Below are 18424 nucleotides of genomic sequence, written 5' to 3'. Positions count from 1 at the left end.
CAGGGGGAGTGCTGGAAGCAACCAATCGATGTTCCTTCTCATATCTATGTTTTTCTCTCTTTCACCCACCGTCCCTCCCTCCCTTCCTCTGTCTCTAAAAATCAATAAGAACATATCCTTGGGTGAGGATAAAAAAAATAAGAAATGTGAATATATCTTTTGGGGAGGTCACCATCCAACCCACTGTAGCTCCCACACCATAATTCCTAGAAGTGTCCAAATTATCAGTCAGCTTTAGACTTTTATATGTGAAATTTCATTATGAATTCAGCATTCTAGGTCATCTACCTTCCCATGGAAAGCTAGAAGTAAGTTCTCATGGGTGGGTAGGCATCAGACCTGTTAGACAATAGGGACAGATGTGTATGACACAAGCCCCACTTGTATAGGCCATGAAGTTCAAAACCGGGGGACTGTGTAAAAGTGAAGTCAGACCTGACAGACTTGCTCTGTCATAACCATTCTTTATCACAGGAACTAGACTGGTGTCTTGTGCATGGGACGACCAATCAAGCACAAAATGCAACACAAACCGGACGGGGCGGAGTCGGACAGCACACCCGCCAGGCTCTGATGACAACAGGGCACGGTGGCACTCACCTTCAATGTAGAGGGGCTCCACCACATCGTGGTTGATCAGCTCGAAGTTCTCGTGGCCGATCCAGTGCTCCACGTTTCTCTTCCTGCCAGTGAAGAAGTTGTCCACCACAGTCACTTCATGGCCGTCCATCATGAGCTTGTCGGTGAGATGGGAGCCCACGAAGCCCGCTCCTCCAGTTATCTGCAGCGTGTGGGACATCCCAGAGAAAGCACAAGAGAACGGGGACAATTAACGTCAAGAAGACGTATTTCTGGGGCAGCCACAACTGAGACGTCCTCAGAACCAGGGGAGAAAGGAGGGTGGCACAGGCTTTACAGTAGCATACTTACTGCTCACTCCAGGGCAAGAAGTCACACCATCAGTCAGCTCCCAAACAGTGAAAACTGCAACTACCACCCAGCAAATAAGTCAGAAAAGCAGTAATTACAAGCTTCAAAATGTCATCTTTGACAGAAAATTTTACATTCTTAAAAGGGAAGCATTATTCCAGACAGCCTAGATGTAGACCTAAGTTTCAGTGGGTGGAGGAACACACAAAGATGCCCGTGGTGTGATGTACGTGCAGTAGAATATCCAGCCCAAGGGAAGGGAAGTCCTGGCCTCGTGGAGCCATGGGTGCACCTGGAGGGCGTCCTGCTGAGTGAGCCAGGCAGAGAAAGACCAACACTGCTTTTACTCTGCTTGGAATGTAAAGGTCAAAGCACAGTGGTGGCTACCAGGGAGGGGAGGACAGGAGATGTGGTTTAGTGGTTTAGGATGTAAGTTTGGACAATTACAAATTCAGGTTTTGGAACTGAGGTTTTGACCAAGATCCACGATCACTAATAATCTATAACAATAAAAGTGTAATATGCTAATTAGACCAGACAGCTAAATGACCTTCCGGACAAAGCTGCCGCAGCGGGGGCCAAGGCAGAGGTGGTTAGGGAAGATCAGGGAGGGAGACAATTAATTAGGGGCTATCAGGCAGGCAGGCAGAGTGGTTAGAGGTTATCAGGCAGGCAGGCGAGTTTAGGGTACAAACTTGCAACTATTAGGTAAGTAAGTCCTGGGATTATAAACAATAGAACTGTCATATAAACACTAAGCTAGCAAGAGACCATATCTTAATTTGTTCCCAACACTAGAAGAAATGACAACTGTGTGACAAGATAGAGGTCTAAGTTAATGCTACAATGGCAGCCATAACGCAATATAAATGTGTGAAGTCAATATATTGTACACCTTAAATTTACACAATGTTGTATGTCAAATATATCTTGATTTAAAAAACACAAAAAAAGGTTCTTGTTTTATAATGAATGGGATGCTGAACATCACTTATATAGTTCTAATATGACTCCTGCCAAGTTTTAGAATTACTTCTTCTTTTAAGTGATTAGCAAAATGCAGAGATCTGGGAACTAGCAAAAAAAAAAAAAAAAAGTGATATTTAAAATGGACTCAAGAACCCCATGAAAAATTAGTATCTTTCAAATGGTTCATAAGAACAAATTAATGAACAATAGATGCTGTTTGCAGACCAAAGCTCTAAACGCACAAGTTCCACTGGCCAGTACTGTCTGAGCAGGAAGGCAAACAGAGAGATGGTGTGCCTGTGAGGGCCTGTAGGGGATGGGAGAGCAGCAACAACTGTTCTAAAACTTACACCATAACAATGGAAAAGTTACATTTAAAATTTTTTTAACTAATAAAAAGACTTTATTCAAATGAAGTGGTGTAACTGAAGGGCTAGACACAGCATATTGCATTCCTGGGAGGTGGCAGTGAAAAAAATAAACTTGAAAACAGACGTATGATGGGACTGTTCCCTGTCCTACTTTCCCATTCCTCCTTCTCTCCATCAAAACTTCCATCCATCTCATGCCCTCCTTCCAAAGTGAAAAAAATTTACAGTAAGGGGAAAAAAATTATTTTTACCTAAAATAAAAAGTACAAAAAGACCTAGGTCTATAGTTTTAGAACAGTTAGTTTGCCATGAAGTCCTGTTCAAATAAAATATGACACATGTCCAGGTTTATCACAGATAAGAATTGGCTGTTCTGGGTGGAAAAGGTAGAGCAGGAGGGGTACTGCCTGCCTTAAGAAGAACCGTGTGTCAACCTCTGATTAGGTACTGACATGTGCTCTGATGGAAACACCAATATGGGTTAGAGTATGAAGGGCTGGAAAATCCTGGTACTCCAACAGCTTTCCATCAGCTATACTCATTCTTTACTGAGAGCACCATTTTCTAAGTCCCTCTGTTTAGAGGTGGATCCAGAGGAACTGAGGTTTTGACCAAGATCCACGATCACTAATAATCTATAGTAATAAAAGTGTAATATGCTAATTAGACCAGACAGCTAAACGACCTTCCGGACAAAGCTGCTGCAGCAGGGGCCAAGGCAGAGGTGGTTAGGGAAGATCAGGCAGGGAGGCAATTAGTTAGGGGCTATCAGGCAGGCAGGCAGAGTGGTTAGAGGTTATCAGGCAGGCAGGCGAGTGGTTAGGGGTGATGAGGCAGGCAGGCAGAGTGGTTAGAGATGATCAGGCAGGCAAGCAGTTAGGAGCCAGCGGTCCCAGATTGCGAGAGGGTGCAGGCCGGGCCGAGGGACTCCCCCCTATCCCCGACCCCGCCCCCTGCACAAATTTCGTGCACCGGGCCTCCAGTGATATATAAGCCCACAGTCTTAATTCCATGTACTCCCCACTACCTGTTCATCTGTCCAGTTTGTGTTTTAGCTTTAGCACTCCTATAGTGTGCTGTATAGATTTTTACAGAGAATTTTCTGAAAAAATAACTAAACTTCAAATTGATTCACTGCCGGGGTCCAACCCCAGCAGGTCCAGGGGTTCCCAAAGGTGTAGATGGAGTCAGCGAAGAAGGAAGGACACGGAGACAGTGTTCAGTTGATCAGCAGCCTAGCCAGGATCTCCAGCCAGGATCTCCAGCCAAGTTCTGGTCTGGATCTCCAGCGAAGTTCTGCTTAGGATCTCCAGCCAGGTTCTGTGTCCATGTTGTCTTGCTAGGTTCTCCAGCCAGGTTCTCCAGGTTCTCCAGCCAGGTTCTGTAGCCAAGTTCCCTCGCTAGGTTCTCCAGCCAGGTTCTGTCCAGGTTCTCCAGCCAGGTTCAGTCACCAGGTTCTAGTCAGGTTCTCTTGCCAATTTCTGTAGTCAGGTTCAGTCCAGGATCTTTTGCCATGTTCTCTCGCTAGGTTCTGTCTCTAGGTTCTGAGGCCAGTTTCTGTCCAGTATCTTTTGCCATGTTCTCTCCAGCGAAGTTCTTCTGTCTCTAGAGAATGTTCTGTGTAGGTTCTATGCCTCCTGGTTCTGTCTTCTTAGTTCTGTGTTCTGCTGTCTTATTACATCTGTATTTATACCAGTTGATTCAATCCTATCAATCTCTATTACAAAGGTTAAGGCGTTTATCTCATCTCCATTCCAGGGAGTAAAGATTATGTAGCTTAAGCGTGATTGTTTATAGTTAAAGTGATTAACTACCCGCCTGGCACTTAGTTAAGGAGTTTTATCCCCTCCCTGACTTCAGGGAAAAATCCCTACCTGGGGAAACAACCTTTCTCAGAGAGGAGACCTTGGTTAAAACACATAGTGCCAAGAAGGTTAGCAAACATTTTAAGAACAGTATGCCATATATGCCAGGTCCCTTGAAACAGCAAAGATGGACCGGCTCCCGGCAATTCACCATTAGGTGAGAATTCATTTTACTTTACCTTTATTTGATTGTATTTCTCATGTTTTCCACAGTTTTTAAATGAGAAAAATTACACCTTTTTAAAGGAAATGTAACAACTTCTACTGTAACTATATCTATGTGCAACTGTTGTTAAATAAGATGTTCTGTGCCATGCTAACTCTACCTCAGAAATGCAGATCGTGTATTAAATTATACACGATCACCTCCAACACTTCCCTAGTTTTAGGAAGAACATAAAACTGCTGGAAGCACCTTAGTGTTGTTTAAAAAGGACTTGAACTGTTTTTCTTGAACAAAGCCTTTCTATCTAAAATGCTAAAAGATTTATGTGACATAGCTGGATGGTTATAATGGCTTTCCTAATGAAGTTCAGCCCATTAAGCAAGCATTTAAAATAGAAACAAAGCTGGCGGAAGCATACCTCTGAGGAAGCTCGCTCAGGAAGACTGATCACCAAGCCCAGGCGTACCCCTGAATAACAAGGAGCTAACCTAATAGCCAGGAGACAGTGGGAAGAAGAGATATAGACCTCTTACACAGCTTGGCATGGCTCTGCAGTTTATGAGCTCATCTATATGTGCTTATAGTTCTTACTCTTTCGGGAATTAACTGGCAACTAAAGTGATCTAGTTCAAGGTCAGCATTCAAAGTCATGCTGCTTGGTAAACCAGCAAAAACTTCTCCAACAAAACCCTGTCTTTGTTCTGTGGCTTCAACAATTACTGACAAGGCTTTTAAATTTCACAACAGTATGCCAGACTCAGGCACCAAAGTGACTTGACCTATGAGGTGGCAGATGAATGAAAACACTGAGTCCACTTATTGTGGTTATGCGTAGAGTGAAATAAATCCAGTAATACTCAGCAACGCCAGGCAGAGCATCCCACAGGGAAACAGTAATAATAACCTTTGAAGACTGTGCAGGATCATAAATTAGTGCAGAGCACCATACTTTCTGACCACAGTGACACAAAAAGAATAGAATTATCTTTCCTCTGCAGCTGAAGACGCTGATATAGTCCTCAATTCGAACTTAAATGCATAAACATTTTTGATGTGATGATGGGTGTATAAGTAAATAGACTTTAGATCTGCTCAGGGTGAGATTTATGTAAGCCATCTAAAGGCAAAAGACCTTCTGTAACTATTTATGTGGGGGAAACAGAATTAATATTGATTCAGGAGTGTGACTTTGGTGTTTGGGGTACATACTCCTACAACCTAGATCAGTGATGGCGAACCTATGACACGCGTGTCAGAGGTGACATGTGAACTCATTTTTCTGGTTGATTTTTCTTTGTTAAATGGCATTTAAATATATAAAATAAATATCAAAAATATAAATATTTGTTTTACTATGGTTGCAAATATCAAAAAATTTCTATATGTGACAGGGCACCAGAGTTAAGTTAGGGTTTTTCAAAATGCTGACACGCCGAGCTCAAAAGGTTCGCCATCACTGGCCTAGATGATGGGTGGAAAAATAAGAAACCACCTTGTGTACTAACCCTTTATATTAAGGTCACAGACAAGACATTTTTCCATAATGGTAGTGTGAGGTGCTCTGTAGACCTGTTCCCCCACAAAACAACCATAACTGGTGAAAATTAATTGAAAAACGAACAACCATTAGCCCTGGTCAGGTGGCTCATTTGGTTGGAGCACAGTCCCATGCACTAAAAGGTCATGGGTTTGAGTCCCAGTCAAGGCACTTACCTAGTTTTGGGTTTATTCTCTGGTTGGGGCACATAAGAGAGGCGACCAACCAATCAATGTTTCTCTCCCACATTGATTTTTCTCTCTCTCCCCCTTCCTTTCTCTAAAAAAGTCAATAAACATATCCTCGGATAAGGATTTGAAAAACAACTATTTAAAGTCTCTAGAAATTATCACAAGCGTATACAACCAGTGAAGAAACATTTATGCAAGAAAATGTATTAAAATTCAGTAAGAGTCTGTGACACTTATGCCATGGCTCGCTCCCCCTTTCAACCTTCCACACTCACAGTTCACAGTGGGAGAGTGGTGGGCGTGGCCAAAAAAAAATGGAGCTCCCAGTCAAAAGATGGAATCTCACCAGGAAGGCAGCCACCAGCACCTCTCATCTCCTCCAGCTGTGAGCAACAGAGGCTAAATTCCTGGCAAGCGAGCCAGGTGGTGAAGAGCTCCCTCCCTCCACCCACAGGGCAGCAGCTCCACCCAGGCACAGAGGCTGTGACCAATGAGACTGGCGGCCTTGTCCCTGTTTGCTCACAGGTGGAGATTCCTATGAGCAAAGAGGCGAGAAGATGGGGCCTCTGCACCTGCCCAGCTCCTGGACTGTAAAGAGCAGTGCTATTCCCTCCCAGCTCCAGAGCAGTGGCTGAGGCAGGGGCAGGGGCAGTCACACACATAGAGAGCTACAAAGCTGCCCCCCAAATCAACTTTACGTGAAAGAAAGTATAGGGAAGTTCAAGCATAAGGGTGCTCTCAAAACAGTGGAGAGGGAGGTGGTAAGCAATACAAAGGAGGCTGGTAGCTCTATGAGGACAAGCTAAACCACAAGCCAGCAGGTTCAATAGGAAGACCCAGAGGAAGAGACATCTAAGAGCCCTCCTGCGGTCAGAGCAAACCTCAAACACTGGCCTCAAAATCCACCTCTGCAGAGAATTTAATGGACCAGACGAGGAACAGTTTATAACCCAAAGCATTACTGAAAGAACAGTTCACTCAACTGGCAATTACTGGGGCCTAACAATTGGTGTGACACCACACAAGGCAGACGGCTTAACAGCGACATCAGGAACGAGATGGTCAATACTAGCAAGAGCTCTGCTAGAACCACTGTCATCCCAGGGTGAGTGTGTCCATGTCCAAGTCTGTGCTTTCCAAGGGGCATCCACGGAGCTTCACAATTCAGGGGACACAGATGTCACTAAAGCAGACCAGCCAAGTCACTAAACAAACAAAAATAAAACTAGTCTCCCGGGGAGAGGGGAACAGTATCCAGACTTGCTACAATATACTACATAAAATGTCCAATTTTATACAAAAGTATGTGCTCTGCAAAGAAACAGGAATACGTGACCTGTACAGAAAGACACACAGCCAACAAACACTACCTGTGTTCCTCAAAACAACCATCACAAATATGCTTGAAGAGCCCTGGCTGGTGTTGCTCAGTGGTCATAGTGCTAGCCCCTCGCACTGAAGGGTCTCAGAGCTTGATTCCCAGTCAAGGACATGTACCTGGGTTTGGGTTCGCTCTCAGCTCCCTGGTCAGGGCACATGCAGGCGGCAACCAGTTAATGTTGAAAGGACAGAGCAGGACTGATGGCTATGTCCTTAACCCCTCTTTCCAAGAAAAAGCCGCAGGGTGTATCAGTTACTCAGCCTGCCCTTATCTCGGCCAATGGGAAAGCGGGGGAAACTAGCCCAAGGCCAAAAGTATGCTGGCCACCCCCCCTGTCTTTGTGTAACCAGACCCTAGCTGCACCCTGCCCGAATCCTCGACCCCAAGCCCTATAAATTCTTTGTTCTCTTGGGACTCGGGGCTCTCTCTTGCACCCAGTAATGGAGGCAAGGGGGGGACCAAGCGAGCTTGTATAAGAGACCCTCTGCTTTTGCATCGGACTGGCTCCCTGACATGGTTTTTTGGGGATCTTGAAATCTGGGCATAACAAATGTATCCCTCTCACATCGATGTTTCTCTTTCTCTCTCTCTCCCCCCCCGCCACCCCCCCTTAAAATGGTCTGTGAACCAGAAAAGGTTTTAAAAACCACTACTCTGGAAAAGTTTCACATTTCCTCAAAAAGTGATACACCCAGCAATTCCACCCATACTGAAAAGGTACATACTGAAAAGAACTGAAAACCTATGTCCTCACCAATACTTGTACACATTATGTTCAAAGAAGCATTATTCAAAGTAGAAACCCCAAATGCCATCAACTGATAAATAAACAAAATGTGGCACATCCATACAGTGGAATATTGTTCAGGAATGAAGTACTGATTCATGCTACAGAATGGATGAACCCTGGAAAAATTATTCTAAGTTTAAGAAATTAGATACTAAAGACCACATATTCCATCATTTTGTTCATATGAAATGTCCAAATCAGGAAAAGCCATAAAGACAGAAAGTGATTTTAGTGGTTGCCAGGAGTTAGGGGTGGGGGTCGGGGGGTGGGAAGAAGTATGGAAAATGACTGCTAATGAGCATGAAGTAATTTCTTTTTGTTGTGATGAAAATATTCTAGAATTATAACACGGTGCTGTTTATAGCTTTGTGAGTACACTTTGTGAATGGTAAACCACTGAATTGTATATCCCATTAAGGGTGAATTTTATGGTGTGTGAATTAAAACTCAATTTAGAAAACAAATTCCTTAATACTACAAATATTAATCAGATATGCTAACTTACCAAAATTCTTTTACGATCCTTTTCGGATAAAAATTTTACAGGTGGGTATTTCTGGGTGAAGCTGTATAATACAAAGAGATTAAAGAAGAAAAAGTCAGACATCTCACATGAGTATTTTCTCTGCTTATTACCAAAGCAAAGGCCAGATTTTAGAACTTACTATTTTTGTTCTTCTCTTGCTACTTCAAGTAGTGGGGCAGGAACCAAGCAATCAGTAGCTAATTTGAATTCAAGAAATAGCTAATCTGCTCCTAGTTTCGAATCAAGTTAAGAGTATGCCTTGAGATTCTACTCCTAGAAGGGAAAATTGAAGAATGTGTAGACTACCAGCAGCCAAAGCTAAACACTAAAGAAGGAAGGTGGCAGCATTGTCACCATGCTGTATCAAGGCCTGGAAGGAGGAAAGCAGCTGCATAAAGTGTAGACCCAATGTAGGAGATGAGCCTCAGGGGAGTGAAAAAAGACCGCAAAGCTGATTTTCCTGATCCCGGGCAGGTTCACAATTCCAGCACCCACTCGGTGGGCAAACTACTAGGCATCAGACTTTCTGTCCCTCACAGTCTCTTTGGAGCCTACTACAGAAAACTACTAGGTCTCCTCTTATCTTCCAATGCCTCGTGGCCCAGGTAATGGGGCCATGGGGCCATGGGTCCTGACCCACACTAATATTTCAGGAGCAGGTTAGCATAAATCATATATAAGATGTCAAATGAGAGTTGCTAAGTACAGATTTGAAATAACCTTTCTTTAAAAAGGCCTTTCTTTGTGTTTGTTGTGGCCTTCCACAATGTATGAGAAGCACCTGGTAATTAAACCTCATGATTGTTAGCTCCTGTCCAAACTGCAAGACAAGATAAGCTACTTTCAAGGCTACATTCTTGCATACCCTGCCCCCCACTCTTTTTACAACTCAGGAATAATTCCTACCAAGTAGTCTCTACTTAGGAGAAAGTTCCCTTCCTCCCACCCCTTCGAACAAGCCCTTTTTGAACTTGTCATAACTTTTGCTCTAAGCATGTTTTACAGGCTCAGGGGGGAGTAGGACATCTGCCTGGACTGTCTCTTGACAGACAGACAAACTCAACTTCACCCAAAATCCTCCTCCCTTCCTTGTCGCTTACCAACAGTCAAGGATTACAAGGGGAAGCCACTCTTGTTTCTTGCCCTGTGTTGATTAGCAATACTTGGTTGGGCCTTTCCCTTTGTGGAAAGTATAATAATAAACTTCCTCTCTGCATCTCTTCTTTTAGTGTGAATTCTTTCACAGGCCTCACCACCGGCCAAACCTTAACAAATTTATTTACACAAATTCCAAGAAACAGGCTTTGTTGTTACTATCTTATTTGGAGAGTTGCTGGGCCAGGGGCACTGTCTTCATGCCCTCCACATCTCAGCAGGGATACCGAATGCATCAATCGTTGCGGAAGAGAACAGAATATGACAGGTCGTTGGAAAGAGGGCCTTGAAGCAAGTGTTCCTCACTGAAAGACCCATTAGGTTGGAGGGTGGAGCAGGCGGTCTTTCCTTTACAATCTAGACATTCTCCTATTAGGAGCTTCCAGATTCTCAAAAGGTCAAGTCCCCCTTGCAGACTACAAAAGCAGAGGCAGGCAGGGGGAAGGTGTGAGGGAATGGTGAGAAACTCAGTCTCCCCCTGGTTAGCTCTGTGCATCTCAGCACTTCCTGCTCTGATAGGCAGGGGCCATCTTTTTCCTTTCTTAATTTATTTTTCAATTACACTGGGCATACAATACTATATTACTTTCAGGTGTACAACATAGTAGTTGGACATTTATATGCCCCATGAAGTGATCACCACAATAGGAGAGCGGTTGTCTTTAGCATACCCCACCATAGTGAGTGCGCTGCTGTGTGGACCAGGGCCAGCTCCACCTGCAGCCAGAGGAATTATGCTGGGAGGCGGGGGAGCCAATAGCTGCCTTCGCTGGGAAGCGACACTTTCTGTTACTGCAAATACTTCCTCAGTCACACAAGTGTAGGACAGGAAAGTCAACCTCAGCAATGCTTGTGTGCTACCCTCACACCTGCCACAATTCCCCTTGTCTTCTCATGTCTACCACTCCAGACCCAATCCCAAATCCCACCAACAGAATGAAGTATCTATACTAATAATAGAGGAATATGCAAATTGTCCTGGATGCCATCATATAACAACCAATCAGGATGGGGGCAGAGCTGCGGCAGAGAGCTCTCAGCAGGCCGGCAGGGCAGAGCAGTTAGGCAGCTAGGGGGATCAGGCCAGGAGGGGAGAGCAGTTAGGCAGCTAGGGGGATCAGGCCAGGAGGGGAGAGCAGTTAGGAACAGGCCAGGAGGGGAGAGCAGTTAGGGCCATCAAGCCGGCTGGGAAGCAGTTAGGGGTATCAGGCAGGCAGGCAGGTGAGCGGTTAGGAGCCAGTGGTTCTGGATTGCGAGAGGGATCCTGGATTGGAGAGGGTGCAGGCTGGGCTGAGGGACCCCTACCTCCCGTGCACAAATTTTGTGCACCAGGCCTCTAGTGAATTAAATAATAAACATTTTCTTACATCCCCAAATTAATTATTTAGTAATTACTTTATGCCATTTCAGACTCCAACCTTATTATTTAATGGGATAGCCAGTAAAGAAGTTTTTCTTAGAGTTTAAAGTATCATTATTTGCTATCTACTCAAAGAACATTTAACAATACTGAAAGAAATTTTAGAGACAAAAAGGCAGTTTTAGGGAAGGGGGAGGGGGGGTCCCTGGGAGAGGAATGCATGAGTGACGGGAAGGAGATAGCGCCAAGATGCCAGAATGCTCATCTCGCTTTTGCAGAGGATGGAGGAATGTTACAAGGGAAGCATACATTCAGAGGGGAGAGGGATGTTGCAAGATAAGGGGGAGAGGAAAGTGGGGCACACAGGGCTCTGGGCTTTGAAACTGCTACTCTGCATAAGAATGACCAATTAAAAAGCACAAGGGTCATACACTAAGGAAGGGTCCAATGAGAAAGGGTCGTGAAGAGACAAAGAGCTGCAGCCTTTATAAACCCAGCAACAAAGAGGCTCAAAAAGGATTGATATTTTTTTCCCCATAAGAGAGAGTGAGCAGTTTTTTCCCATTTGGGGACCCCTCCCCAGGGGATCCCCTGACCATTGCCCAAGCAAAGTTTGTATACGCTTCCAATAAACTTCCACATTTTTTACTAAAGAAGCCTTTTAGTCTGCGAGTTTATTCTTCAAACTTTGTAGGGCAAGAACCGACAAGGGGGAGATTCTGTGCCCCGAACCCCATGTAACAATATGAAGATGGAATTTTTAAAGTGGCATGTAATCAAAGTAAGGAAGAGGAAAGGCCCGCATGAGCTGTGTATTCGTACTTCTGGAAAAGCACTGTCCCATTTCTTTCCCTGAAAAAAATATAATCATGACCTTTCAAAAGTATTTCTTGGGGGTTACTTTACTCAAAGTGACAAGCACACTAAGACAACATTATTTCCAGATACATTCTTATCCAGCTAGTGTTGAGATGGTGGTTTGAGCATTCCTAAAACAGAGCCAGGAAAAATACAACCAGACCAAGTTCCAATGATTTCCACCACTAAGTCAGGCTCATGCTTGACTTTATCACCAAAACATTAACTCAGGCTCATCTGTCACTTGACTTACTCACCAACCTGAAGAACAGAACCATGTATCTATAATAATAAAAGGGTAATATGATAATTAGACCGGACATCATTCCGGATGTTTTTATGGATGAAGCTGGGCCGGAGGGAAGCCTGGGTCCCAGTGCCTGCTCGTGGCCAGAGCGAAGCCCAGGTCCTGGGTGCCAGAGGGAAGCCGGTGCCGGCAGCCAGGGAAAAGAAGGCCTGCTCTTGCATGAATTTCGTGCATCGGGCCTCTAGTTTTATAATAACCAGTAAGGCAGGGCCAACAGGAAAATTCTTAACCTTTGTACCTATTTTAAAGGTAATTCTGACTGCCCAAGAAGCATAAGTTACTGGTAAATTCCTTAAGATTATATTCACACTTGTGCTTCTCCTTCCAGTTTAAAAAGCACAAAGAGTCTGCATAGGAAGATATGAACTTACCTCCTCCTCCCAGCTACACATGGAACATGACAAACTACAGCTACATATGGAACAATTTGCTCTGAAAACTAGCTGAACAGCTCCTTCAGGACAAGAATAAAACGGTAGCAGAAGCAGAATACTCGGTCTCACTAAAAAGCCCACCCAGGCATAGTGAATCATGGCCAGGAGAGAGCTCACAAATACAGAGTTTCTCCCTGATGCCCCACATCAAGCACCCCAACCCTTGGACTCTGCCTGGGAGATATGAGCCCCCAAAACATTTGGCTTTGAAACACAACAGGGTTTGTGTCCAGGAGAGCCACAGGATGTAAGTAACAGAGATTCGCTCTTAAAGGGCTTGTGCGGCCCAAGTTGGTTTGGCTCAGTGGATAGAGCATCAGCCACAGACTAAAGGGTCCCGGGTTCAATTCCAGTCAAGGGCATATGGGTTGCAGGCTCGATTCCAGGCCCTGGTCGAGGCTCGTGCAGGAGACAATTAGGGCTCTCTCCTCTCCGTGAAGAAAAGGCGCTGGCGAGAGGCACTTTTGCATTCTCCCTCTACCTTTATAGTGTTGGTGGGCACCATTTTTGCACTCTGCCTCTAACCTGCTAACGCCAATGGGCATGCCTGGTGCCTGCACCACTCCGATAGCCCCAACAAAGTTAAGTGGCCCCAAGTAGCCCACACAAGGGAACTCCCCAGGCACCTGGCTCGTGTGGCCAGGATGAATTGTGTTTCTGGGCCCCGAGGATCTGAAACAATTAGAGACAGTTCTTGGCAAACTATGACCCCTCCACGGCACAGCACAGACAGCAGAGTGAAACACCCAAGTCTTCCTTTGAAAAAGGCCTATTTACTGGTCCTCAGCTTCAGCCTGAGTGGCAGGCTTTTGGTGGATGACTCACCCCGGGGCTAAGGAAGGGTTCCTCACAGAACATGGGCCAAGGGAAGCCATCTTTGTGCTCTCCCCTGGACTAGCTACAGCTTGCCAGGACCTGCCAAAAAAGAGCTCAAACACTTGTCTGAGCCCTGAATTTTTGCATCTATTGCCAAGGAGAAAACCCATAACTCCCGTGGGTCTGGAAGTCGGCAGGATTTGCCACTGCTGTCCCACAGGACTGTGTATGTTTGCATACTGTAAAAGCTGCTACCTGAGGGTCTAGACCAGGGGTGGGCAAACTTTTTGACTGAAGGGCCACAATGGGTTCTTAAACTGGACCAAAGAGGGCCGGAACAAAAGCATGGATGGAGTGTTTGTGTGAACTAATATAAATTCAAAGTAAACTTCATTACATAAAAGGGTACGGTCTTTTTTTTTTTTTAGTTTTATTCATTTTAAACGGGCCGGATCCGGCCCATGGGCCGTAGTTTGCCCACGGCTGGTCTAGACTCCAATCAGCCTGAAAGCAGGAGCTGACTGAGATCCCACTCTCTGCAACACCATAGGTCTCGGCATCCCTTCAACGAGCCCCGACCAAGAATAAACCAGAATAAACCAGAATGCTTAGACAATCACCAGGTTCAAGAGGCAACTGAGTGTCAGGGAAAGGCTAAGCAATAAGGTTCATCTCCTGCCTGTGGCCACCCTTCAGGACTGGCAGACAGATAGCTGTTTCACCTAACACACAGAAACAGAGAGTTAAGCAAACGAGGAAACAAAGGAATGTGTTCCAAATAAAACACCAGAAAAGAAAACATAATAAAACAAAGGTAAATAATTTACCTGATTAGATTTTTAAGTGATGATCATAAAGATGCTAACCAAACTCAGGAGAAAAATTTATGAACACAGCACAAACATCAACAAAGAGAAAATATAAGTACCAAACAGATGTCATAGAGCTGAAGAATAAAATACTAAACTGAAAAATACAGTAGGGGGTACAATAGCAGATTAGAAGAAGCAGGAAAAAGAGAATCAGTGATCTAGAAAGATAGAGCAGTAGACCTCATCACAAAAGAGCAGCAAAAAGAAAAAAAAATTAAAAATGGAAGATGACTTAAGGGACCTATAAGAAAATAACAAGTGAAATAACATTCATATTATAAGGGTCCCTGTAGGAGAAAAGAGAAAGGGTCAGAAAAGTTATTTGAAGAAATAATGGCTGAAAACTTCCCCAAACTTGAGAAGCAAACAGACAACCAGATCCAGAAAGTCAGGGAATTTGAAACAAAATGAACCCAAACAGACCAAAAGGACATATAAAATGTCTAAAGTTGATGACATTAGGAAAATCTTAAAAGCGGGAAGAGAAAAAAAAATGTATTAAGTGTAAGGGAGTTCCTATAAGACTATTAGCAGATTTCTCAGCAAAAACTTTGTAGGCCAGAAGAGAATGACATGATAAATTCAAAGCACTGAGAGGAAAAATACCCTTCTAATCAAGAAAACACTACCTGGCAACGTTACCATTCAGAACTGGAGAGACAGGGTTCCAAACAAACAAAAGCTAAAGGTCATCATAACTAACCGGTCTTACAAGAAATGCAAATTTTAAGCTGAAAAGAAAGGGCACTAATCACTAACATGAACACAGAGTAAAAATCTCTGATAAAAGTATATTATGAAGATAGTATATTATAAAGCTAATATGAGGTCAACTGAGAGATTCATAAAAATAACCAGCACTGTAACAGTTAAGTAATACACAAAATAAAGATGTAAAATGTAACATCAAAAACAAAATGTGAGAGGGGTAAAAGTGTAGAGATTTAGAATGAATTCAAACTTAATTTCCTAGCCAACTTGAAAGACTGTTAAGACACATACATACACACACACACACACACACACACACACACACACACACACACGCTGTTATACGTAAGGCAGGCAGAGGCAGGTGGAGGTGGATCTCAGAATGCCTTAGGTCTTTTGCTGACCTACTCCTAGGCCAGATGCTGATAAAAGCTAGCCTTGTTGTGAAACTAATCCTTTCCATGCACATTTAGGTTAAGCAAAGGCAGCCACAAACTAAATCGTTTGTAGCTCCAAAAACATTGTCCACAACCAGTCATAGGCAGCATCTGACATTGGCCTTCACCACAGTCCCTCCCAAGAGGCTCCAGAACCAAAACACCCAGTGGCCAGCTTCAGACATCAGCCCAGGATCCAATTATCTTCAGAAGTGACACACCCAAGGGGAGATCTCTGCAGATACCAGACCCTTCTAAGGTGAATTCTGCTGCATGTAACCAGTACCTGCACAGCAGGTCATACAGTGTGGTTGAGGTTGATCTTCACAGTCAGCCAGACACAGGGCTGACACCACACATGAATAAGCCAATAACAATCAAGACTCTTTTGCAACAGGAGAGCCCACGTAACCCACACAAGGGACATTCCTGTAGCACTCAGATCAGGTGATCAAGGAAACTGCACCACTAGTACCACAGGACACCTACTAAGGCCACCCTCCAAAGACTAAAATATAGAAACAAATACAAAGATGCAGCCCAAATGGGGAGACAAAGAAGCATGCCACAAATGAAAGAACAGGAGAAATCCCCAGGAAAAGACTAAATGAAATTTAGGTAAGCAATTTATCAGGATAGAGTATAAAAAAAATGGTTATAAGGATGTTCTAGGAGCTTAGTGAGACCTTCAAGGAACTTAGTAGGAATGACAACAACATGCAAAGAGGACATAGAAACCATAAAAAAGAACCAGTCAGAAATGAAGAATACAATATATGAAATGAAGAATACACTGGAAGGAATAAACATAAAATTGAATGAAGTGGACAAATGAATCAGTGATTTGAAAAACAAGGTAGAAAAGCTACCCAATCAGAGCAACAACAACAAAATTTTTTTAATGAAAATAGTTTAAAGAACCTTAGGGACAAAATGAAGTGTATCAACATTCACATCATGGTGGTAGAGAAAGGAGAAGAGAGAGCAAAGAATTGAGAACCTATTAGAAGAAATAATGACAAACTTCTCTAGCTTGGTGAAGGAAAAAGACACACAAGACCAGGAAGCGCACACAATCCCAAACAAGAAGAACCCAAGGAGGCCCACACCAAATACATTGTAATTAAAATAGCAAGGTTAAAAACAAAGAAATAATCTGAAAACTAGCAACACAATGAAAATTAGATACCTAAAAAGGAGCTCCCATAATACTTTTAGCTCATTTCTGAATAGAAACATTTCAGGCCAGAAGGGAGTGGGATGAAATATTCAGTGCTGAAAAGGAAGGACTTTCAACACAGACTACTTTACCCAATAAAACTGTAATTTAAAATTGAAGAAGACTTAAAGATCTTCCCAGACAAATGAAATCTAAATGAGTTTGTTAAGATCAACCTAGCATTATAAGAACGGTTAAAGGGCCAATAAAGACAATGAGAAAAAAGCAAAAAGCAAAAAAAACAAACAAAAAAGCTAAGGAACATAGTTAAATAAATGGCAATAAATACATACCTATTAATAATCACTTTAAATAGTGTAAATTCTTCAATCAAAAGGCATAGGATAGCTGAAAGGATAAGAAAAAAACCCATATATATGCTGTCTAAAAGAGACCCACTTGAGAACGAAAGAAATGCACAGACTAAAAGCACAGGGGTGGAAAAAGATATTTCATGCAAATGGAAAGGGGAAAAATATCTGGGATAGTGATAATTATGTGACAAAATAGACTTTATTTTTTAATTATGGTTTTATTGATTTCAGAGAAATAGCAACACCAATAAGAAAGAAAAATCAATTGGCTGCCTCCTGCATGCCGCCTACTGGTGATTGAACCTGCAATCCAGGATTGTGCCCTGACCATGAATCAAACCGGCAACCTCCAGGTACATGGGACAATGCTCAACCAACTGAGCCACACTGGCCGGGCTGACAAAATAGACTTTAAACAAAGGCTATAGTAAGAGACAAAGGAGGACATTGTATAATGATAAAAGAAGCAATCCAACAAGAGAATATAATCCATATAAACATTTATATACTCAACGTAGGAACATCAAAATATGTAAAGCCAACCATGATGGACATAAAAGAAGATATTGACAACATTACAGTTATTGTAGGGGATTTTATCACCCCCACTGACATCAATGGAGAGATCTTCCAGACAGAAAATCAACAAGGAAATGGCAGCTTTAAATGACACAACAGATCAGATGGATTTATTGATATCTTCAGAGCATTATACCCCAAAGCAGAATAACATTCATTCTTTTCTAAGAACACATGTCCTTTCTAGCACAGACCACATGTTAGGACACAAAACAAGTGTCAGTAAATTTAAGAATATTGAAATCATATCAGCCATCTTTTCTGACCATAAGAGTATGAAACTAGAAATCAATCACAATGAAAAACTGAAAACTCACAAAGGCATGGAGGCTAACTAACATGTTACTAAACCAAGAATGGGTGAACAACGAGGTAAAAAAGAAATCTAAAGATACGTTGAAACAAATGAAAATAAAAAGACAACACAAAATCAATCGGACAATGTGAAAGCAATCCTGAGAGGGAAATTCGTAGCATTGCAGGCCTACCTCAAGAAATAAAGAAAATCTCAAATGAACAATCTAACTTTACACTTCAAGGAACTAGGAAAACAACAAACAAAGCACAAAATGAGTAGAAGAAGAAATAAAAAAGATGAGAGCAGAAATAAAAAAGAGTCTAAAATAGCAATATAAA

At 43.0% G+C, this 18424-nt stretch overlaps 1 protein-coding gene across 29 annotated transcripts in view; it reads right to left on the bottom strand.

Annotated features, from left to right (window-relative positions):
* Positions 1-18424, bottom strand: part of UXS1 (UDP-glucuronate decarboxylase 1) — a 120666-nt gene that overhangs the window by 36137 nt on the left and 66105 nt on the right. For 16 of the 29 annotated variants that reach the window (XM_036355340.1, XM_036355339.1, XM_036355342.1 and 13 more), the window contains 2 exons: positions 8706-8766; positions 601-781 (listed from right to left, as the gene is read on the bottom strand). In XM_036355340.1, coding sequence (XP_036211233.1) covers positions 601-781; positions 8706-8766 — 242 coding nt within the window. Of the gene's footprint in view, positions 1-600; positions 801-930; positions 991-8705; positions 8767-8865; positions 9000-17188; positions 17244-18424 lie in introns of those variants that run through there. The other 13 variants (XM_036355358.1, XM_036355355.1, XM_036355359.1 and 10 more) reach the window with 7 other exon arrangements.

This window comes from Myotis myotis, unplaced genomic scaffold (genome assembly GCF_014108235.1).
Source record: "Myotis myotis isolate mMyoMyo1 unplaced genomic scaffold, mMyoMyo1.p scaffold_m19_p_22, whole genome shotgun sequence".
NCBI lineage: Eukaryota > Metazoa > Chordata > Mammalia > Chiroptera > Vespertilionidae > Myotis > Myotis myotis.
The sequence above is the reverse complement of the archived record's forward strand: the minus strand, read 5'-3'. Positions and strand labels throughout refer to the sequence as shown.